General features: G+C 39.6%; 1 protein-coding gene across 2 annotated transcripts in view; it reads right to left on the bottom strand.

The window, feature by feature from the left end:
* CERS6 (ceramide synthase 6) overlaps positions 1-24,771 on the bottom strand; it is a 277,950-nt gene that overhangs the window by 41,556 nt on the left and 211,623 nt on the right. For both annotated transcript variants that reach the window (XM_010971414.3, XM_010971415.3), the window contains exons 5-7: positions 23,505-23,555; positions 19,656-19,748; positions 1,780-1,908 (exon numbers count right to left, since the gene is read on the bottom strand). In XM_010971414.3, coding sequence (XP_010969716.1) covers positions 1,780-1,908; positions 19,656-19,748; positions 23,505-23,555 — 273 coding nt within the window. The remainder of the gene's footprint in view (positions 1-1,779; positions 1,909-19,655; positions 19,749-23,504; positions 23,556-24,771) is intronic.

Raw genomic sequence — 24,771 nt, 5'->3', positions numbered from 1 at the left:
TTGACAGTATCCACAGAAGCTATAATTTAACAGCTTTAAGTAAAATATACAGCTACAAGAGAAATATATTCCTAAGGGGAAATATCTGTCAACCGAGTGAAAGTCAGGATTACCAACTTTTGATTTCACAAATACTTTGGATGTGACACCACAAATTATACTAAAAAAAGAAAAAAAGCACCTTCTGCCTCCTTCTGGCTAGGTAAACCATGCGGTTTTGCTTTTACGTTCATTCACCAGTATTCAGTAAAAAAGCATTAAATACCAACTTTTCTCAAGTGCCTAGGCCATAGGTCCCGCTTGCAAGAGTCAACATATTTCACTATTTGGATGTTCTCAAGCGTTATTTTATAATGTCAAAGAGAATCCAAGTGATGAAGAACATCTGCTTTTGAGCCACATGACTGGGATCTCTGGATTATTTTTCTTTTCTAGATAAAAGTGGTGGATGGCGATTCAGCACACATTTTCTGAATTACGTCTCTGCCAAGCATTATGCCATCCATTTCCACAGACATTAAAGTTGGCAGATTATAGAGGACTGATTTCAAAACTGTAGACTGCTGCGTAAATTTCTACTTTCAAGCATACTTAGGATTTAACTATGTGGTAATTCATTTTCAGGGAATTGCCTTTATATTAATTGTATTTCTCCTTTAAAAAAACGTGCTGAATAGAATCTAGCTTTAATCACTTAAAAATCATAGCACCAAACTGTTATCTGACATATCCAGCTCATTAGGACTATTTCCTGTTTCATAACCTTATAGGGACAAGAGTCTTTAGTAAACTGCTGTATATACGTCAAACCTTGACTAATTGCCTTTATGCAGATTCACTTTTATGGCATGGAATTTCTGCTTATATTGCAATAGCAGATCATTATTTGAGGGCACTGGTATTCTATATTCACAGTGACAGCAAATGTTTTAAAGGGGCAGAACTGTGGGCCAACAGGAATAAAAAATCAGAATACAGATTCCAAGACCCATTTCTACATGGAATTTGTAACTGAGTAAGTTTATTTTTGATCAGTTATATAAATGTCGTAGGATAAAGTGAAAAAAACTTTCAATTATGTATTCTTATTGAGTACATCTCTTCACAGGGGCCATAATTAAAAGTAGATACCACATCAAAATTTCACTTGGGAGTTCTCTCTTTTGAAATATGCTAGAAGCACTGCTCTTTTTCTTTTTTTGCTACTTGAATAGTTCTAAGTGATAATGGTTTAGAAAGTTAATCAAGTGCAACCAGTATTTCCTCAGATATTCTTTATACTTACATGCATAGAAAACATAGTTTTCATGTATAATTTGCAATTCATACATACTTTCACTGTAAAACTACTAGGATAATATGTATACTGGCAATAAAAACTATGACTACTAATTCATTTCATCAGGATGTACAACTACTATTACTAAACTGAGTTGTATACACTTTCCAGATAAATCAGTGTGAAACACTAGAAACAAAACCTATTCAAATAATAATTTTCCTATTGTAAAATGTTCACTTAAGTGTGGAAGAGTAAAGGTTTTCATGCCTCTGCTAGTAAAGATTGCTAATATGGTGAATGTTTTTCATACACAAATTCATAGACTATGAAGTCTCACTGTCACCAATTTAATGTACAAAGAAACACTGTGCAGTTCCAAAGTGGTCATACACGACCTTCCTCCAGCACCATCCAGCACACCATGGAGGACCTGATGACCTGGGGGATCTCCTGAATCCCGGATTTTGTACTCTTACAGATGAGAGAAGAACTTTTACCTCCAGAAGAGCATCGGCTGAATCATGGAGACAGAGGACCAGGGTCCCCACTCGGGCCATATTGTTGACGTATGAAAAGGTAATCAATAAAATAGATACAACGTGATGCAGGAACATAACACCAAAGTCCTGGGAAGGAGAAAACACAGACATGTTAGGGTTTAGCAGCACTGCAACTTTTCCACTGATCTATTCAACCATTCATCCGATACTAACCGGGCTTTATATGGCCCTAGCACTGGGGGCACTAAAATGAGTAACAGAGTTGTTCCTACCCTCTGGGAGTTCTGCATGTCCTGGGAGAGACACACAGGAGACCAGTGACTATGGAAAATGTGATCAACACCAGGACTAAGGCCAGATCATAAAGGTGTTTTGTACTAAGCTAAAGAATTTGAAGCTACGGAAGAAATTGCCATAGAATTTCAAGCAAAGAAAGGTATTACTTTGATGGTACTTTAGGAAAATCTTTTGGGCGGCAGTGTTGGTCCAACTCAACCACTTCTCTCACTACTGGCGGCTGGGGATTCAACATCCTTTTCCTGGAATATGCCCAATGGGATGCTAAAATAAGAATCATAATATGTTGGTATTTCTGATGGTTCCTACACAAACTCTGAAATTCAACCATTATCTGTCTATAGTCATTATAAAAAATAATTGGCAAAAATAATAGTAAGTTGGCCATCCTTATTATGGTCAATGTCAAGGGAGCTGCTTCTTGGCCCATGTGAAAAGATCATCTTTCTCTGATACTGACTTATCTCTGGGCCACCTGAACAAGGTTTGTTGTTGACATGGAATTTCTGTTGCTTAGAAATATAGTCTCTGTTTTACTGATATTTTCACTCTTATTTAATCTATATTTCTCCCAGAGTAAGCCTGTACTTCTCTGGGATTTTAATGCCAGGAAGAGCCCTAACGGCGATCAACTTGAAGCCATGGAGAAAGTGGACTACTCTCCCACACACCATTCATAGAGAAACAAATAAATAAGCCAAAATAAAAAGCATATTGTGAACCTGAGAGAGAGAGAAAGAGAGTAAATGTGTGCACACATACACACTCTTTATTCAGCTGTCGATGTCACACAGTTTGGGGTCTGAAAGGTCAACGTCGGCAACTTTTAAATGGTTTTAAAACATTTAAACAATGCTCTTTGTCTAGATCCTGAAAGTAACTAATGATAATCCATAAGTAATGAAGTCTTGCCCTTATTAAGTCCTTTTGCCATTTATTTCACTGCATAGTTCCCATATTGAAAACATTTCCAATTATTTTATTTCAATTTATGTAACAAACCTACGAAGCTATGGGTATTTCTGTTTAAATTCTTGTGATCCAGAACGCTTAGGAATGCTTTTTTTATAACTGTTATTTTATTTTTTTATAAATTTTTTTGAAGTATTGTCAGTTTACAATGTTGTGTCAGTTTCTGATGTACAGCATAATGTTTCAGTCATACACATAGTCCTTTTCATATTCTTTTTCATTATAGGTTACTACAAGATATTGAATATAGTTCCCTATGTTATACAGTAGGACCTTATTGTTTATCCATTTTATGTATAGCAGTTAGCATCTACAAATCTTGAACTCCCATTTATCCCTTCCCACCCTTTTTCCCCCCAGTAACTGTAGGTTTGTTTTTTATGTCTGTGAATCTGTCACTGTTTTGTAAGTAAGTTCATTTGTGTCACTTTTTTAGAATGTCTTATGTTTCATAAAATTGTTTTAAATGACAATGATGAAATAAAGTTAAATGGGTATGTTTAAAAAAAAAAACTCACACAATGTTTAAATGGTTCTGTATACACTTTGGTGAACACGGTCCGGTTACTTTTCTGCCTTAGAAAGTACCAAATGTACAATAATCATACTATTGATTTATTACTAGGATAAATAATGTGCTAATTTCCAAAATAAGGTTGGGTAATTTTTAAAATGAAGTGCAATTATTTCTCTTATTTTCAATTTAACCTAGTCTCCAAATGAGCTGTGTTGCCATGATGGTGGAAACCACTGTTGGCAGAATCATCTGTCTTGCCCACAGCAGAAGTGCAGAACCGAGTCGTGCAAACTCCTGCCACCTGTTGACCTACCACTGTGATCCTTTCTCCAGACCCACATTCATATATAGGTCTCAGCTCACTAGCAGAGAGAAACGAAGACCATGAGCTGAATTTAAGGAATGATCATGTACAGACTCAACTTACCAGTTTTACCTACTTCCCTTGATTTTTTTCCGATGTTTCTGTGGTATCTAGGATCTTCCTAAGGCATTAAAGTTGGACAATACCCCGATGCCTTAGGCACACAATAACAATTGTTCTGAGCGTGTTTCCCAAGGAATATGAACTCTCTTCCCTCCAGGCTGTTACCAGAAATGTTTTAGGTTCCATCACCTGGAGTACAGCGATCTACCTACCAGACAATAGCCCCTTCAAAACAATGGATCAATTAAAGTGGGGCAAACCCATCAGCTGATATTTTATACTGTTTCCTAAACATAATTAAATAAAAACCTAGAGGGCTAATTCAACAGTTCAGTGAGTTTACACTCGCCTGTGCTGAACACACAGATTTTAAAGTCTAACTAGCTGAGTATCTAACCAGAAAAATACTCCCCACGTTTCCCATTGTTTAGCCCTGAATCCTTGCTCTTATTCCCTGAAAGAGAACAAGAGTTTTTCTCGATTAAATTTTAAAATGGATAAATATAAGTTGATTAAAACACTTACAGAGGATTAGGGCCATTTTATAATTAAGCTTCCTAACCTGTATCTGATATAAATGTCAATAAATAAAACAACACCCTTGGCAATATAGCAAGGCTGCCCTAAAAACAAGAGCCTTGCTTTTCAGACAGAGTCTGCTTTGAGAAGATGATTTTTGCATATAAATCCCCTGGTCCTAGAAAAGATTTATTATGGAGGGGCTCAGAGCTATGCCCATGGCAGAAGCCCAATTTTCATTATCCTGTCACATCTGTATGAATATGAAAAGCATGAATAACGGATTTTGTCTTCTACATTGCTGCTTCAGAAAGCATTATACACAATGAAATACCTTTAATAAAAGCCATGCAATCATTATTTTTTTGTCTTACTCTCATCCTCTCACTCTGACACATTCTTTTGAATAAGCAATGAATCTGGTCCAAATAACAGTTTTTCAACAAACTGTCAATTCAGACTTTATCAGTGCAGGGTGGGAACCTCCCACCCTCATGGTTGTTACTTCTGAAAGTGACTGGTGTGTATCTAGACACAGGCAAGCTGCAGGAAACTTAGCATTTGGGGTTGAGAATGTTCTCTTCCATTTTTGGTGATTCTTGTTGGCCCTCATGTTGGAGATGGATCCCAAAGCCCTTATTCAAGACAGACCGGCCTGGCTACCTGCGTCAGCCGTCCCCAACCTCCTGTCGTTCTGCCATATTTTTTCTGGACATGTTCACAGCCATCAAGGGCTCCTTCTACTGTTTCCTGTCTGATATTTACTCCCACCTCAGCCCTCATTCCAGTGGCTTCTCCTATGTTACTAATCAGAGGTAGAAAAAAAATTAGATATAGTTTTGACTCAAATGTAATTAGAGTAAGTCTGAAATGAAAAAAAAAAAATTCAAGGAAAAACCATCCATTTTAATACCAGAAGCTGGTAAGAAAACACTGTTTTTTTTTTCCTTATTACGTTTCCGAATGGCATCTAGAGAGCCTAGAACAGAGTCTTGGTCTGTTCTGTGTAGCTTCCACATCAGAAACTCCTAGATGAAGGTAAGTTTCTAGCCACTTGGGCTCCATCCCCAGCTGTTAAAATGAGAATCGGCATCCTTAATTCAGTTCTCCAGAGGAATTTTCTGCACAACAGAACATTAGCACCAAAGGGCCAGAAGGATCACCTCTCATTAAGACACCAGAGTGATGTTCTATATGATGAAATTCCATTTGCAATGATCAGGCTGAAAGAGGCTTTGAAATAATACCCTGTTTTTAGAAAGCACTGGAATTCACCCGGATGTAAGCGTTTTTATGAAAGCAAAATTAACTCATTTCTCATTAAAAACAACAACCCACCACAAACAAAAAGAAACTTGTTCTCGAAACTCCCATTTGCTAGATAGAGTATTAACAATTTTATGCAGTTTCTTTCGGGAATAATCTTTGCCACAAATAAAGAAAAGCACTGGTAAACCTTCTCAAAAAGAAATAAGAAGACCAAGATTTTAAGTGATGGCTGATTAAGGTGTGCATGATGGCGAAAAATATGAAACACCACTGAAGAGCAAGACAAAGAAAAACCCCTTCTCTCTTGGATGTAAATGACATGTGCCAGCTTTCCCAAATTTAATGAGTATCATTTATATATATATATATAATCAATAAACATACCCTTACTCATGAATAGAAATCAGGTTATGCCAGGTTACCCATTTAACAGATTTTCAAACTCTCTAAGAAACAGAAGGACAGAAACATAATTTAAAGCTGATTTCATTTTATGGCAACTATAGCAATAATAAGAATCTCTCATTTCTCTTTGTTTTTTTTCCCAATAGTTCCTTATTTCAGTCTTCAAGGTACAAAGAAATCAGTATGACTTTTAACAGAGTTAAGATGCTCTTTTTTTTCTTGAGATCAGTAACAGTCTTCCTATCTCTTCACTGGGGGTTGTGTGGGGGTAAAACTCAGACTGCTGGGGATCAACGTGGCCGGGCAGGAAGCAGACTTCAGGTGTGGAACTCGGCAACATACAGGGGAGAGGCGCCACTCAGGCTCCACCTCGACTCCAGAATGAACACACAGATGGAGAGGGAGAGAAAATCCACATATGCCAAGAATAATCAGGGCTAAATATTCTTCCCATTGAGGGAATATAAAAATGTAACAGATTCTCAGCCTTTGGTTATGGATAGCAAAAGTTCTGGTTAACAGCATGAATATATATATATATACACATTCATATACATATACATACATAAAATACATATAACCTCTTAACAAGCAAAAACCAAGAGACTAAAAACTGTCTAGGTTATAAGACAATGACTGAAAGTATATTCAGAGCGATTCATAGAAATCAGCTGATTTTGATTTGCTGCACATTAGGCAACTTGAGGAAAAATAGACCTCTCTCTTACCAGTGTGTGCCATAAGAAGTTCACATCACATATGTAAATGTAAATGTCAACACCTTTGGGTATCTGCAATCTCCCACAACTTATTTGGTTATTTTTTTTTTTTAACTGGCCTTAAATTTTGGCTCATTCTAGAGAGAACCGGTTAAATGTGCCTTTTAGAGAAAGGTATTTCTAGTAATAAGGGTCTCTGAAAGCTGTAAATGGAATTCACTTTCATCCTCATATATAGCCTATGCTCTCTAGGGTGAATATTTATGGGAAAATTTGAAAAGGGATGAGAAACTGATTTATTTGGGAAACGTTTGTTTAATTACAAAATGGAGGAGTCCTGGCAGGAATGACTTAATCATCCTATCTTTAAAGTCAGTGCCTGACTGACTCACACTAAAACTAGAGTCAAATGTATGTCCACACTCTTTTTCAACAGACTAGATTTTTCCCATTTGGGACTAAATATATACAGACTTTGGTCCTTGAAGGAGATAACTGTCTCATACAAATATCATTCTAAAAGTAGTACGTGACAAGAGGTTTATTGGTTAAAGACTTTAACATTACTATTGTTACTACCAAAATGTTTTAAAAACACATACTGATGTGATTTAAGTATCTTTACTAGCCATTTGAAAAGCTGACATCCTCACTCTTCACCAAATATGGGTCCAGGTGACTCAACTTTAGAGCAGAGAAAGGCACACTACAGCCACCAGGCCCACTCTGGCCCTCCATTTGTTTTTGTAAATAAGGTTTTACTAGAACATGGCCACCTCCGTTTGTTTAATTATTGTTTATAGTAGTGTTTGTGTATTGTGGTAGAGTTAAGGAGTCACAACAGAGACAATACAGACACCCCTCAGTTTAAAATATTTACTAGGGAGCCCTTTATAGAGAAGTGTGATGACCGTGCCTTAGAGCCACATCAAAGGGCATAATATGGGAAAGTCAGGCACGTAATTCCAGATGGGGCAGTTGCAGTCTCACAGCCAGCTTCATCACATTTTCTTTAGATAAAGAATATGGAAGAGATTCCATTTTCAGTTCGGATTTGCAGATACTAACTACTTAATATATAAAATAGATAAACAACAAGCTCATACTGTATAGCACAGGTAAGTATATTCAATATCTTGTAGTAACTTATGGTGAAAAAGAATATGAAAATGAATATATGTATGTTCATGTATGACTGAAGCATTATGCTGTACACCAGAAACTGACACAATGTTGTAAACTGACTATACTTCAATTATAAAAAAAAAAAAAAAAAAGAGAGATTCCATTTTCACAGCTATTCTGAAGTAAGCCATTAAGTTTTACTCTCAAAATTCAGAACAATTATTTTAAAAAGAGTTTTGGCAGGTATCGCCATCAAAATTCTCATGATAAACTGTAACGACAACTTTAAGATAATCTGAAAGTTGAGGAGTTTCTCCACAAAAAGACTTGAGCTTTTGTAAAACAAGAGCTGTCGTCTGGATGCAATATTACTCTCTCAACTGCTAAGTGTGCCATTCCTGTCAGAGCTGCTGGGAACATATAAATGAAATAAAGAATGGTTGTACAAGCAGTGTTTACCCAGTCTTTGTCCTGTGTAACATTTATGGCATCATTTTAAGATCAAGAACTCATAATCTTGTCTATTATGAATGATTTAGTTAATATTTAATCTTTAATTGATTTTTATCACTGTAGAAAAAATGCAGTAAAATTTTATTTGTACAATAGAAAACACTAAGATGGTGCCACCAGTTCCCTTCCACTGTGCCTGGCCAGAGCACGAAACTTAATTTGCAACTCCCTGGAGTCCACCTCCACGCTTTCCTTTCCTCTTCCCATTGATGTGCACTCTCCAAATGCACTCTGCTTTCAAATGACATACATATTTTCCTTAATTATACACACATGTCTTTTTTCTCATTGAACTTTGGGTATTCAGAAGTTCTCCATTACTACAAGTCTTGCCAAATTACAAGCACTGGGAGTTGGAGGCTTTAATGCACATCTTCCGGGCTCTGTTAAATTACTCTTGGCCCAGCCACATTAATTTGTACAGCTTTTAGTGCTAGAATGGTCACTTCTGAGACATTTAAAATATACTGAACATAATAGTCTTAAGTGATATACAAGTTAACAGACTTTGTTCTCCATTTCTTTTTGCGGGGAATAGGGGTGGTGGTGGTGGCGGGCAGAGGGCACAATATCCCTAAGGACAAAGGCAAAGACAACAAACACTTGGTATCAAGTAAACTCATTCAGGTTGAAGACATCCCGAATGATCAGTAGGGGGCAGATTGTGCTCAACTAAAATCAGAAATATCCCAGGACTCAAAAGCCTTCATCCTCTTATTTACTGTCAAGTCCTCGATTGCCCCAAATGACAATGGGCAATCAGGGACTCAATTTTGTGCTTTAGATGGAAGACAGGAAGAGTCTCTTTCAGGTCAGCCAGGTTAGGATGACGCTGTAAGCTGTCAGGAGCCAGGAGCGGTGTAGGGAAACTCTTATCATCACCAGCCTTATCTTTTCTCTTTCTTCTTCCTTCAGCTGTCTGAGCTCCCCACCTCCATTCACAGACAGAACTCTACTGCAGAATTCACTCAATCAGCTTTCTTGTCCCCACGCAGACCTCTGGCCCTTCAGTAACCCCCACCTTTCCCCACTGAAATGCTTGTGTTGTCTCTTCTTTTCTCTAAGCCCCACACCAATCTGACTAACTGGTGAACTTCTATCCACCCTGAGATTTGCCTACTAATTCTTAGGCTCCAAAGGTTCCATTGGACACTGTGATTTATTCTCAACAATGACTCCATAAAGCAAGTACTATTTGAACACCGTTTTATAAAGAAACGATGTACGGAGAAGCTACATAATTTTTCCAGTTACACAGTAAGGACAGGCTAGCGGCAGAGCTGAATCCAGTTGTGTGTGACTCCAGAGCTCAGGCTCCTATCACAGCCAGCTGCTTCCCAGAAACCAATGTCTGAGGAAAGACCACTATGAGGGGGCAGCAGAAAGAAAATACATATAAATGAGTGACTAACGAATAGAACAAGGTCCCTTCTAGAAGATCTGAAGAGAAGAGGAATCAAGAGAAAAAGTGAGGACTGGGGGAGGGTACAGCTCAGTGGTAGAGTGTGTGCCTAGCATGCACAAGGTCCTGGGTTCAATCCCCAGAACCTCCACTAAAAATAAAGTAAGTAAAAACCTAATTACCTCCCTCCCCCGAAAAAACAAATAATAAAATCAAAAGGTGAGGACCATCTATGTTGCAAATGGCACGATTTTATTATTTTTTATGGCTGAGTAGTATTCCATTATATAAATACACTACAACTTCTTTATCCAGTCATCTGCTGATAGACATTTAGGTTGTTTCCGTGTCTTGGCTATTGTAAGTACTGCTGCTGTGAACATTGGGTGAGTGTATCTTTTCAAATCAGAGTTCCCTCCAGATAAATGCCCAGGAGTGGGATTGCTGGATCATATGGTTAAGCCTATTTTCAGTTTTTTAAGGAATCGCCATATTGTTTTCCATTATGGCTGCACCAAACTACATTCCTACCAACAGTATAGGAGGGGTCCCTTTTCTTCACACCCTCTCCAACATTTATTGCTTGTGGACTTTTCATGGATGGACCTGGAGATTGTCATACTAAGTGAAGTAAGCCAGAAAGAGAAAGAAAAATACCATATGGTATCATTTATATGTGGGATCTAAAAAAATGACACAAATGAACTTATTTACAAAATGAAAACAGACTCACAGACATAGAAAACAAACTTACGGTTCCCGGGGGGGAAGAGGGGTCAGTGGGGTGATAAACTGGGAGTTCAGGATTTGCAGATACTAACTACTATATATAAAATAGATAAACAACAAGGTCCTACTGTATAGCCCAGGGAACTATATTTAATACCTTTTAATAGCCTATAATGAAAAGGAATATATATATGTGTGTATGTATGTGTGTGTGGGTATAACTGAATCAATGTGCTGTACACCAGAAATTAATACAACATTGTAAACCGACTATACTTCGATTAAAAAAAGAGCAAAAGTGAGGACTGGCCACGAGTGGAAGAGATTCCTCTTCTTAGGAGGATAAAGGGAGGATATGAGATGGGTCTGTTTACATTTGTGGGGAGAGAAATGGAAGAAATTCACTGACTCAGGGAGACAGAGCTTTCAATAAGCCTATGTGGATGCTTTCCCAAGATGCTCAGGATGACTTGTGGGAAATTCCTCAGAGGAAGCAGAATGACTGAATCTCCCAAATGCAAGTGAAACCTTCCAAGTGTCAGTGGCACCTCCTGAAAGGGTGGAATTCCTGAGGCCCTAGACTTCAGGACCCAGAGCCCTAGACCAGCAGTTCTGTGTTGGGTCCTGGGCGTAGGTCTCTCTGTAATGCAGTGATGCTGCAGCCCTTTGCACCACGATGAAGAAGAGGTTCCTGTGGTTATCCTCTGGTACCCTGGACAGCAGTATGTGCGACTGCACTGCCCAGGGCTGCCCAGTGACTGACTGGTCATCCAGCTGTGAGATCTAAAGATGCCCATGAGCCTCTCCCCAGCAAGGGGAGTTTGATTACTGGAATAAGCTACTAGCTTAGGCAGCCTTTGAGTAAGATTCCATAAAACGTTTCTTTTCTTTTCCAGACAATACTGTTCTACTGTTCTCCCACCAGCCTGCACATAGCACTGGACTGATCTGCTTTGTGCACAGGTGGCAGCTTACTCAAATGAGCTGCCTCTTCTTCCCTTCTTAAATTCCCAAGACACTGTAGTGAGAAAGTAACAGGACAGAGGTCTCAGAGTCAGGAATAGCTACCTTGGAAGAAACATGAGCTTAGGGGGCAGGATACTGCTACTCCAATCACAAAGTAGACACACAAAAGAACAACTTGGCACCTCCGTGAAAGAGAGGTTAAGTGCCCTGCCTGCCTGTATCTATGAGCAGCAGCAGGTTACACAGAGAGAATTCCACACGCTCCTCCATCCCTCTCAGGGTGACCCGGTGTAATCTGGTGTGATTTCAGCTTTTCAAGCAAAGAAAGGAGATGCTGATACAATCTGAGGCACTCCTTAAGAAAGACTTAAAAATAATCTAGGCAAGCAGTTCTCATATGTTCTGGTCTCAGGACCCTTTTAAATTCTTAAAAATTATTGAGGACACCAAAGTGTTTGCTTATATGGGTTACATCTATCAGTCCTTACCACATTGTACATTAAAACTGAGAAATTTGAAAAAAATGTAAAATATTTATTAACTTATTTGAAATAAATTCATTCTGTGTTAATTAACATAATATATTTACCAAAAAATAACATTTTTCAAAATTTTTTTGAAAATAGAAGAGTGGCATCGTTTTACAAGGTTGCAAATCTCTTTTGATGTCTGGCTCAAGACGTGAGAGTTGGATTCTCATTACTGCATCTATATTTAATCTGCTGCCCTGCTATTTTGGTTAAAGTATGTATAGAAAAACTAGTGTCACACAGTTGGAAAAGGAAGAAGCATCTTAATAGCCTTTTCAGACAGTTATGGAATCTTTGATACTGTACCAAAACTTGGCAAGTGAGATATTTTCAAAAGTTAGTTGCAAGGTGGGCTTTAAAATTATATCAGTAAACTTTCCATATTCTGTTACATAAAATCCTTTGGTCTCTCTTGACCTCTGAAAGGATCATTCATTCAGGCACGGTTTTGGAGTATCATGCATCAGTCACTTGGAAAATATTGGCTCAGTGAGTTAATGATATCTAACATTTAAAAAATTACCTTTATTACCACCACTAACAATCTCATGAGAAAAGTCTAAGTACTGAGCTGCTATCAAGCTCTCACTGGTGGACTTGTGTTCTAAAAATCTATTTTTTTCTTCAAAGCTTGAATTTTATTATTATTACTGATAACACATAATGTCAATGGTTTTACTTGAAACACCTTGACAAGCTCACTCTGTACATTTTCAAGAATCTGTCTACCAAATACACAAGCTGGAATAACCATAGTTTGTCTGTCATTCTTTCAACTAAAAAGGAGATTCTTTGAGGGGGAAAGGCAGCTAGTTCAGCTCCCAATGCAAAGCATGACCTGCACGCGATTTTCCTTGAGACACGGTGTATAGGTTATGCGGCAGAAGCTCTTTATGCCTCCTTCCCATTTCATCACAAAAAAGTTTTTAAAATGTACACTCAAGAACAGCAATTTAATAAAATTAACATTTTTTACTGCTTCATCAGGAGCATTCTCAAGTAAAACTGACATTTTTTCCTTCCTGCAAACACATGCCAGTGACGAATACAAAGATTACTCAGACAGTCTGGTGCCACTGCTGGCGATTTTGCACACCGTTACTTTTGCACAATCAGTGCACATTTCAATGCAGTGCGAAAGGCAAATGACACCTCAGTATCATTATGGAGACAGTTTTGATGTTGCAGATCTCCTGAAAGGGTCTCAGGGATCTCCAGGTGTCTGCAGACCACACTTTGGAAACTGTTATCTAGACCAATTATTTCCAAACATGATTCTAGGAAATGATAATTAGCCAGATGATTAATAATAGTTGCACCAGTCAGGATAAGCTAGATGATATGGCAATAAGAAATCCTGTAAAATCTCAGTGGTTTACAACAAAGGCCTACTTCTTACTCACAGCATGGTTCCAACTGGCGGGGGGGGGGGGGGGCACTGTGTTCATCACCATCACTGGGGACTCAGACTGAAGGAGCAGCCTCCATCTCTAGAGGGGAAAAGAGACCCTGGAGGGTCTTAACCAGCCATTAGATACTCTGGTCCAAAAGTGACTCAAGTCAGTCCTGCTCACAGCTCACCAGTCACATGGCCCCATCCAACCACAAGGGAAGCATGACTGTGAGGTACAGTCCTCAGGTGCCTGAGGGTAGAGAGCTGGCAAAGTCTGGGGAATCACACGAAGGATGAGAGTAACAGCTAACATATATGGAGCCTCTCTGTGTGCCAAGCACCATTCCAACAGCCTACACAACACTCCCATGAGGTCAGTTATATGAACTCTATTCTTTGGACCAGGAAACCTAGGCACAGAGCAGTAAAGTAACTTGCTCAAGGTCCTGCCAAACTAGGGGTGGCACTGGGTGGGTAGATGGGCTCCAGAGCCCATGCCTTTAACCTCTGAGCCATGTTATTCATAATTTTCTCCAGTCTGGAACAAAATGAGAAAAATAAAAACATTTTCAAAATAATTAATTTAAAAGATTGTCCTTTACTACCAGGTGTCCTTTCTCCAGTCTCGAACAAAATGAGAAAAATAAAAACTTTTTCATAAAGATAAATTTTGGTGTTCATAGAAGGTATCCTTTCTCCTTTAAAATGTCCTTTCTTTTATGAATTGATGGTAATAGATGGTAGGTGCTCTGAAAACTTCCTCACCAGGAAAAGTAAAATGTTGGCAATCTTAAGTTAGTTTCTTTTCCTAATTTTTTTTGATCATTTCAATTGACCCAGAATACAAAAATGTGTGACCACAAGTTTTGGAGGTTTTATTTGGTTTTGGTCTTAGAACTATGTTTTGAGTCAACCAAATTTTGGTCATTATGTGCTAGATACTATACTAACTGCTGTCAAGCATTGTACTAGATGGTTTCACGGACATTGTTTTATTTAATTCTATGCCATACTGCTTCCTTATTAAAAGATTAATGCATTTTTTTTTACCCTAAAGCTAACAGAAGCAGGAAAGATCTGGAGCATGGGAGGACTCACAGCCATGAACTCTGGTTATTTTCCACACAAGTTACCAGAGAGCAAACACAAGCCTACCTGTCAATAAGTTTCTTGCTAATCTTGATCATCACCTCTCTCTCTCTGTTATGGACCTTTTTACAAGGTGTAGTTTTCTCTCAGGTTAAAGACCAAAAAGAGTAACAAGCTGATTTCACCAACTGGGCCCTGGAACTCGGCCATGGATGAGTCCCTGCAAAGGTCTCAGGACACAAGCAGGGTTCATTGGCCAATAACCCCAAACAGCAGCTTAGCTAAAAGGGACACAGGGCTTAGACACAAGCAAGCTGTCCTGAGTTCCAGCACCATCATATTTATTAGTTTCCCATATAAAATTTAGATGCACAAGAGAAATACAATTGTGAACAGGTGCTGAAATACAGAATCTCAACAAAAATTAAGCCTTGGGAAGCAAAAGGTGTTTCAAACAATACTGAACACCAGGAATTTACCTGTTGTCTTTTTAAAAAGATAACTTAACAATTTCTTTTTACAAAGGAAGAAAGGAAGAGAGGAAGGGAGAGAAAGAGAGGAGTGGAGGGAAGAAAGAAGAAAAAAGGAAGGAAGGAATAATCCTCAAAAAGACACAGAAGTTGGTAGCACATAACAGAACACTTGAACTACAAATCCATTACACCCAGTGACTACATCTTGGCTAGTCCCTCTTGTCTGGGAGGATTAACAGTACGTACCTCATCACCGCCCAAATAAGTACCAACCCTGGGAATGATCAAGAGAGACTATGTGTTCTGTCACCACAGGGATGAAAGTTCTCCAGTCATCTTTAAACTCCAGATTCTATTTGGAAACAGAACAATTTGAAAAAAAAAAAAAAAAAAAAGAGGCACATTTCCAGAGGGAAAGAGTTTGTGAATATAAAAGCCATTTTTAGAAAGACTTGTGAGTGAACCAATTAAGTCACAAAAAAAAGATTCTGAAACCTCGTATTTTAAGGTATTCATTCTAACAGTTTGAGGCATGCATTTGGATCAAATGTTTTCAAATTCTGTTCGCTCTTTGAAAATGGTTGTTCAAGCTCATTGTCATTTAATAGAGCAACTAAAGAAAACTTCTGATGACCTTTCTACTTAACAACCCTACGGGCGGCCAGCCTCCAGAAGTCGATTTCCATGCTATGTTGTCAGTGGGTGTCTTCAAACACCTCTATTTTGTAATTAGGAGGCAGGCTGTTTTTAGAGGGTGAGAGTTTAGTTAATAGTTGCAGTATAGAAGACGGGGATGTATTTAACAGTAGAATATACCATAAATCCCCGCCGATGGCGGGAAGGGCAGGTCCTCTGCATGGGGGAGTAGTGAGGAGGGAACCACCAGGGACCCGCAGTGACAGCAAAATGCAAAGGAGAAAAGCAAAGGTGACAACTCACTAATGAGAGGTGGCACCAGAGGAGAAGGCCTTTCTTATTAAATTCTGTGCAGAGCAACAAGTATGTATGGTAGTAGCCAAACTCCCATTTTGTGCGAGAAATAAGAATAAGCCAGCCGTGCCCGGAACGTGCAAAGGTATTCTGACCAAGGGATGAAGGGAGAGGTGCCTGATGTCTAAAACAAGCTATTGGTGTTGACAAGGAAAAAATATGGATAATTATAAACACTGACAACATGTACAGGCCTGAGGTCAAGCCCATGAACCCCACAGTAAAATTACCCTTTCTGTAGGCTTTTTTTCCACACTGATGCAAGATATGTTAAAACCATACAAAATGGTATACTTCGACCCTTGAAAATAATCCACTCATGGTAACTATTAAGAAAATGGTCATTTGGCTTAAAACAATAAAGGAAGGTGCTCTGCGTCCTCCTGGCTCAGTGAAAAGACATGGTAAATGCACGCAGAGGAAGCTCAAGCAAAGGGAGGGGCTTGGTGACTTTTGGTGCAGCGACATCTCCCAAGGACTAGGCTCCTGGGGCCCAAGTACAGTCAGTTTTGCATTTATAAATCTCTTTGACTCTAGATGGCATCCCTAATTCTTACTAAGCAAAAGAGCAACCAGTAAAATGGTAAAAAGCTGCGTAAAGCTTACTACCACTAACGTCAGAAGCTTGGTCAGGCAAGACAATGTCATGTCTAATGTCTCATCTACGAGGGAATCACGGGACTTTGCTTGGTAAACTTGGGCTCTATTTCATCCCCATGCTGCATAACCTTGAAAATTTTACACAAATTCACTGTACGCCAATTCTCCCAATGACAGAATTGGAAGAATAGTCAAAGCTCCCTCTGTCTTATGTAAGTGTTTTCTGTGACTACCTGGAAAAAACACTCCTCAAAAGAAAATAAAATGCACATTATTCAGCTTTAAGAAGGGAGGAAATTCTGACACACACTGCAACATGGATGAGCCTGAGGACATTATGCTAAGTGAAATATGCCAGTCACAAAAGGACAAATACAGTGTGATTCCACTTACATGAGGTACGCAGACTCCTCAAATGCCTACAGACAAAAAAGCGGAATGGTGGTTGCCCGGGGTGGGGGCTGGGGGAGGAGGGAATGGAGAGCTGTTGATTAATGGGTACAGAGTTTCAGTTTTGCAAGATAAAAGGAGTTCTAGAAACTGGTTACACAACAGGGTAAATGTGACTGAACTGTACACTTAAAATTGGTTAAGATGGTAAAGTTTATGTTTTGTATTTTTACCACAATGAAAGATCTAAAAAAATAAATAAGTAAAATGCACAATGAGCCTTGCACAGTGCCTGGCACATAGGAGATAATCCGTGTGCAAGTCCTGACTACAGGAGTGAAGAAGGCTCTTCGCATATAGACAGAGATCTAACTGGTATAGTGTCACTAAAGGGTCTTTCAGCGTTTCCAGAAACCGACCCAGACTGTTTGGTGCAATGAGTAAGGGAACTACAAGTTACAGGTGTCAACGAGTTATCTGCCATTCCTAAGCCTAGCCCATAAAGGGACCATCCACTTCTTTTGAGAATCAGATGACATATACCAATTAAGGTCTTGCAGCCACACGGGCCAGAGAAGACAGCCTTCTGCCAGCCAAGTAAGCCACTGCCGCAGGAGAGTGGCAGGAGCGTACCAGGGGGGAGGCGAGGCGGTTGCTAGGACCACAGACTCCTCAATACTTTTCAGCTGCCACTTGGATATTTTACAATTTAGCAGATTACTGATCTAACCAAGAAATACTATATTATAGTAAGAGCTCCATCATAATGCACAGCATTGTTTGGAAGACACCCATTAGTGAGTCAGAAGACATTCTGATGAGTCCCTCGATTCATTCACCCTAAACTGACTGATCCCCACCATAAGCCCATGCACTGACAGTCACGAGAGGTATCAAGATGAACGTATCTTGCTCTCTGCCCTCCAGGTCTGGTGAAGGGAGAGAGGCAGGTCGCCACCGTTAAAATATGGTAAGTACTGGGCACTTGTGAACTAAACACAGAGGAAGAAGTGGTCAAAATTCATGGGGAAATTAAATAAGGCTTCAAAGAAGAGATGACTTTGGCCTTGGTCTGGTCTAGGAGGAGGGGGGAATAGGGTACATTCTAGGCACAGACAAAGTCTTTAAAAAAAAAAACAAAGAGGCATGAGGAAAAATGTGTTTGAGCAATGGTGAGAAGATACGTGTAACTATGACATACGGGTGTGTCAGAAGGGGGAGAGAAAGGTGGGGAGTAAGACTGGAGAGGTGGGTTTGAATCATGTTGACAACCCTGATTTTATCACTCCAAGTAGTTTGGCTTTGTCTTGAAAGTTTGAAAAACATAACTCTAAGATGGCAGGTAGACAAGAATGACTACTTAGGTAGGAGGGCCTTGTAAGAGCCACTGTAATAGATCAAGCGAAAGTAGAGAGGACTTAAATGAAATGTGTCTGCGATGTTAAGGGAGTAGGTACAAGGGGTAGCAAAGAGGAGCAGAAAGGAAACTTCTAGCTTATGGGACTGCTGGTTACAAAGATTGTTGGAGGAAGAACTAGACCAGGAGGAGGTGATGTCTTTGGTTGGGAACACTCTGAATGTAAGGTTCAGTCTCCTCGTTCACAAAAGGAGGATAAGTAATAAATGACCAGACTGGACCTTGGAGTTGTTGTGAGGCTTAAATGATAAAATAACAAAAAAGAACATAATACTATTATTTATGACTAGACGTGTGGAGGTATGGACCCAGAGAGGATTTGGGGCAGGAGAGAAACAGGAGTTATTGATATACAAATTACGGTTAACAGTGCCGGAGGGTATAAATTTAATCATCCAGGGAGATGACGTCCTGGAATCCAGGACCAGACCCCGGAGCACACAGACATGCTGGGCGTGGGGCACTGGGATGGAGGCCTGGGAAGGTGACTTTGAAGGCATGACCCAAATATGGGAATGTGGAGAAACAGCTTCATGGGAAACAAAATACACAGCAAGAGCCCAAAGTGCCAATCCTGCCCAGAAGCTGGTAGGATGAGAACTGGAATGAGTGGGTTCAACACTTGAGAGGTCAAGAGCGCCCTCAACAAAAGCTCTTCCAGTGGAGGGGAGAGATGAAAACCAGGTCACAGTTCATTTAGGAATGTTGTATTTTCCTGACATATTCTGACATTAGGCAACTCTTTAATTGGGGAAACTTTCACTCTGTAGGACTGGAACACTGAGATTTTACTCTCTCCCAGGAGCTACAGACACAATTTTTCTTCTTTATTGAATCGGGAGAACAGAGGGAACTGTGAATCAGACTGAGAGGAAATTAATGCTGTTAAGATTCACTGCTGTACTTTTTCATGGAGGAAAGAACACTAGGTTTGGAGGGAAGAGTGAAGAGACAATGGGAATCAAATATAAAACAGCACAAACCAATTGACCTTCAGTAAATAATACAGAAAGTAGTACCAATGTAGTACTGATGGCAGAACAGAAGTGAGCACCCCGGAGACCACACCCACCCGCCAAGGGCCACTAAAGACGTGTGTCTGCAAGCACTTTAAAACACACCCGCTCTTACCTTTCTTTTGATATCAGTGAACTGGGAAAACATTAAAGACCAATAAAATGACAGCTCCAGGATATAATAGTAGTGAAGGTCAGGTGTGAGTGGCTGAGGATCAAAGAGAAAAAAAGGAAAGATTAAATCATTAATAGGAAACCAAATCTGTGTGCCAAACATGTTAAGCCCAGTACTGAAAACTGACATGGTCTTACACCTCCAGATTCCGGCCCCATTCTCTGTGGATAAAGGAGCTTTGAAGGATGCCTCTAATCCACAGCTTGGTGACATTAGTTTTGTTGCGTCTCCAATCAAAAAAGTGTCAATCAGTATGAACATGTGATAGTGGTACCCAATTCACTATTCATTTTAGCAACAGCATTTATGGTTCTTTGGCATGAGTACCTACAAGATTCCTTCAGGTAACTGGAAACAAAATTCTAACACATACACACAAAGAATCACTCTGGACAACTCCTGTGAGATTGCACAGAACAGGGACAAGGGAGGTAGGTAACAGAAACTGGAGACCTACATGGGTCCCTGAGGCATAGTTTCAAGTTCTGCATTAATCAGAGCTTCCTTCTTATTAAGAAACATTCAGTATATTAGAAATATCAAAAAATAAAAATAAAAATTTATTAAAACAGCAGAGGAACAAGGAAGCTGCCAAGAGACACCAGGCTAGGCACTTCGCCAGGAAATCTGAGATCATGTCCCAGCTCCACAGCTTAGTGGGGATAAAACTTGGGCCTTAGTTTACTTCTTGTAAAATGGAGGTAACACCTGGTCTACCTGCCTCAGAGGTCCAGGAGTGGGGAGAAGCTCAGAGAGGCAACTAAAGTCAGAAATATTTATTTTGCACATAAATCCGTAAGAACAAAACAGAGCTTTAAAAAATAATTTTTGATGAGTTGTTTTTTGAGCTGTAACGAAATAACTTGTTTCACCAGAATGAATGAAAGACCTTTGAAACTCGTGACACAAACACACCAACACCACCACACACAAGGTGATAGAATATAAGGCAACTGCAGTTCAAACCGAAATGCTCTGTAAACCAACAGCAGCACAACAAATGACTCACAAGAAACTGGCACTCGCTTAACTACCAACTCTAAGCATGGACATCAAGGTAAACAGTTGTCCCCCTCGTTAATCTTTGTCAATAAAATAAACAAGGACAGGACCCTCTTCTACCAGCGAACAAAAGCTCTGAGTGACAATGAGCATCAATGTGTTTATTAAGTTTAGCATCACCCTGGAGAGAATATACTTTCCTCTGAATCGTCCTTTTAAAATTTGAAGGCTTTAGCAATGAGGGATGGATGTTCAGGTCAGACGTGTCCAGAAAATAGGGCACTGGCTTCAGGACCCTTGGAGCCAAAGTTAAATTTCGATTTTAATGTGATTCACTTCCTACCTGCATCACCACCTGGGAAAATCCTACAGTGGGTGATGGCGACAAGTGAGAGCACATCTAGAAACCACAGGAATCGTAAAATTGTCGTATTGTAACAACTACTATAATCGTGGAGTGCTCTGTAGTTGACAAAACTCACCCACATGTGAACCTCATTGACTCTCATAAAATCCTGTAAAATTAGTACTATCATTTTCTAGATTGTATAAGTGACAGAAAACTGCTGTCAATTAATTCAGGCTGAGAGGCTGATCCCAGGTCTACAGCTAGAGAGGCCCTGGGATTGCCACACGAGGCTTCTTATTCCCAACTTGTGCTCCTTACGACAAGCCAAAGTCCAATAGAAGGCAACTTTACATTATTTCTAACTTAAAATATACACGTGTATAAAAATCATGATACATGTAATAAATAATACATTCCTACACAAGGAGCAATGTGCCTTTACTAAAATCGAAGTAGACCGCTACCCTTTCATCTAAAAAATCTGTTCATTTAAGATGTATGCTAAAGACATACTAAACATGTGTAATAAATATGCCCATCTTTAAACATGCTCTTGAAGGCTTGAGACTGACTCTGAACAGCAACCTGTATATTTATGTAGACGCAGTTACCCACAGGCTGCTATAATTACCTGCATAATAATTATATGCTGTTTAGTTTCCTTCTCCCCATCCCCCACCCCCACACAAATAAAGCAGTTAATTTTTAAAAATTAGAATATGGAGTTTACCAAAGATGATCACTGTTCCCACAGAGATCATGAACTGGTCCTAGATTTTGGGAGCGATATGCTGAATTATTCACTGATAAGTGATGGTATCTTATTAGAAGACAACCTTGATCTGAATCCCAACATAGGGATTCTTTCCTTCTATACTAGTGATGGTCCCTGTTTTTAAATATAACTGTATCTACAAGACCCTCCAACTTTCATGTTGAATCTGTAGTTCTATCTGCAAGACAGTCTACAGGCACATTTGGGGCCCTGCCCTAGTTCTCAGAAATAAGCCATTTCTCTGCTCCAGCCATAAAGGCGAACATTATTTCAGATCACATTACAATTATGAAGAAGAGAGGGGATTACGTTTCATGTGGCATTTGTCTCTATATTGTTCATGTAACAGAATTCGCCTTGTAAATGTAGTGCATTAGAGCAGCTGCCACACTGACAAGTTAAAGGTTTCTAGAAGCCTTTGATGAACTTTTACAAATAGAATTCCAGATATAGATGGATTTTTTCCCAACTGTATACCATTACATGATACAAAGCAAGCTGTAAATGACAATATTCCAAGTACTGCAGACAGTAAAACAGCAGTTGGGCCTGAGAATTACAATTGTGCACAGTAAGTGACTGGCTTCCAAGTGGCCTTAGTCTATCAGATAGCCCTGGAATGTTCAGCTCTCTCTCACCCTCTCATATTGCTGATTTACATTCTTTTCTGATTGGGATAAACTACATGAAAGAGATGAAAATGCAAATTGGAATCCCATTTCAACATGTCCCTAGCCTTAAACTTGCTGGAGGAGTATCCAACGCGGGTCCCCATCCGCTGTTACAACATTGTGTGCAACAGACAAGTTACACAGCACGCCTGCTCCCCATTAACCGTGTGCCTCTAAAAAGACAACCCAAAGAATCTCAAAGTCAAAATCCAAGCTGCTTATCATGTCTGTCTCTTTATCAACAAGACATCAGGTTGCATTTATTTCTCTTAAATAATGTATCCCAATTGAACTAGAAATTCTAGAAATTTTTCAGCAAGAAATTTCTAGAGAATTCCCCACTTCGGTATTGAAACAGTAACTGAACTAGGGTTCACACCCAGGCTCATATTACTGACTTCATGACAGAGGCGAAGGTATGTCAGTGGGCAAGGATCTGAAAAATGCTCTCTTTCTGGGATATGATTTTAATCTCATTTTCAGCAATGCTATTTTTGTCTATGTGTAATAGTATAAGCCCATTTTTCTGTGCTCAGGGAAACTGTGCTTGATTTACATACTGAGAGGCTATTCCAAAGCCACAAAGCGAACCAAATTCAGCATGCCTACTCCAGCACCTCTCTCATGCTTTGCCCACTAGCTGTCCAGACAGGCAGGAGCTATCATCAGGGCTTCAGGCTTTCCTCAGTAATTAGAAGCAGATCGGCTGTTAGAAACAGGAATCACCCACCTGTTGAAATGACTGTAACTGACTCTCCAGCAAATGAATCTTCCACACTGACTCCATCTATCTGCTTAAGCGAGTGAGCTTTGATTCTGAACTTCACTAACACAAGCCACTCCCCTCACTAGGCTCTGTCCACCATCCAGCAGCTGGGCGGGGGCCAAAACGCAAGATGACTGCCCAACCTGCTGGGACCTGCCTGAAACCATGAAACTGACTTAAGAAAGATACTTGACCTGGTAAAACCCAGGCAGTAACGTGTCCTTACCTGATAAGGGTAGTTGTACCAGCAGTGCCTCGTATTCCACAGCCAGGGGGTCTGAAAAATATGACAAAGAAACACATTTTACATGTTTTGGAAAAGAAGGAGGATAAGAGACATTTAGGATGGGTTCTTGCCCCCCAGTATTGGCAATTTCAAGAATCTACCTGTGTGAGAACTGAAGGACTTAATACAATTAGGAATTGGGTAGCAAAGCAATTAGGATTCCATCATCCATTCTCTCTGTGTAATCTTCTCAACTCAGCCAGCAGTATTTCAGGCTGCTTCTGGGATGGAGTCCTATCTGGTGTTGTGTATTTTGCTTCTCATGTAGACATATCCCTGCTATGTAGCCAACCTCAACAGCAGAGCCTTGCAGGTGTCTCACCAAGACCAGATGCAACTTATCAATCTCACTGTTATCAATAAACAATGCTGGCAGTTGGTACAAATTAACCTCCTCCAATGCAATGTTCACAACATTATTAATCAATTGCTTCACGCCTTGACCAGGGGTCAGTAGCAGACAGATATATCTCAGTAGGACAGCTCTGACTAATTCCAGGCCTGAGGGAATGAACCCTCACAGTACACTCCACCCCTTGACTCATGTTCAAGGTCTTTGGAAGACAAAACAATCATTCTTCTTTTAACAGCAATCACTTGCCTTTCCACATTGTAAAATCAGAGAGAACATCTAAGTATATATGCAGATTCCAAACATTTGTAATAAGCAGGGAAGGGTTGGTATGGATTTGAACAGACAGCTGAACTATCCCATAATATCAGCACAAACGTTCTCATATTTTTGTACTAACTTTATAATTCTTTTGCATCCCTGATCTACTTGGTGGTGTACATCTGTATACATTTGATAGACATCTGTATGCATCTTACTGTTAGGAAACATAATCTATCCTTAATCCAAGCCTTGTGTATATATCTCAAAGTGATAATACTGTCATTGAAAGATTAATGTCAGATATATTTGTACCAACCCAACCTCCTTATCTTGTACCAGGCCCTATAAGACCAAACGCTGCTGCCATGTGCAGTAGGACAATGTAGTTGTCTCTCTGAAAGCCACACAGATAAACTTCCACTCCTCCATCATCCTCATCAGCCCTGTGCCAATGAGCATGAGGATGAGGAGGATATTCGCTAATACTTGTTGAGTCCTCCCTATGTCCATACACTTTTTTTCCAGGGTTTTTCTCCCTGATCTGTTACTTATTTAACCAATTAAAAAGCTGTTTCTCATTAGACTGTCCCA

This window comes from Camelus bactrianus, chromosome 5 (genome assembly GCF_048773025.1).
Source record: "Camelus bactrianus isolate YW-2024 breed Bactrian camel chromosome 5, ASM4877302v1, whole genome shotgun sequence".
Lineage (NCBI taxonomy): Eukaryota > Metazoa > Chordata > Mammalia > Artiodactyla > Camelidae > Camelus > Camelus bactrianus.
The sequence above is the reverse complement of the archived record's forward strand: the minus strand, read 5'-3'. Positions and strand labels throughout refer to the sequence as shown.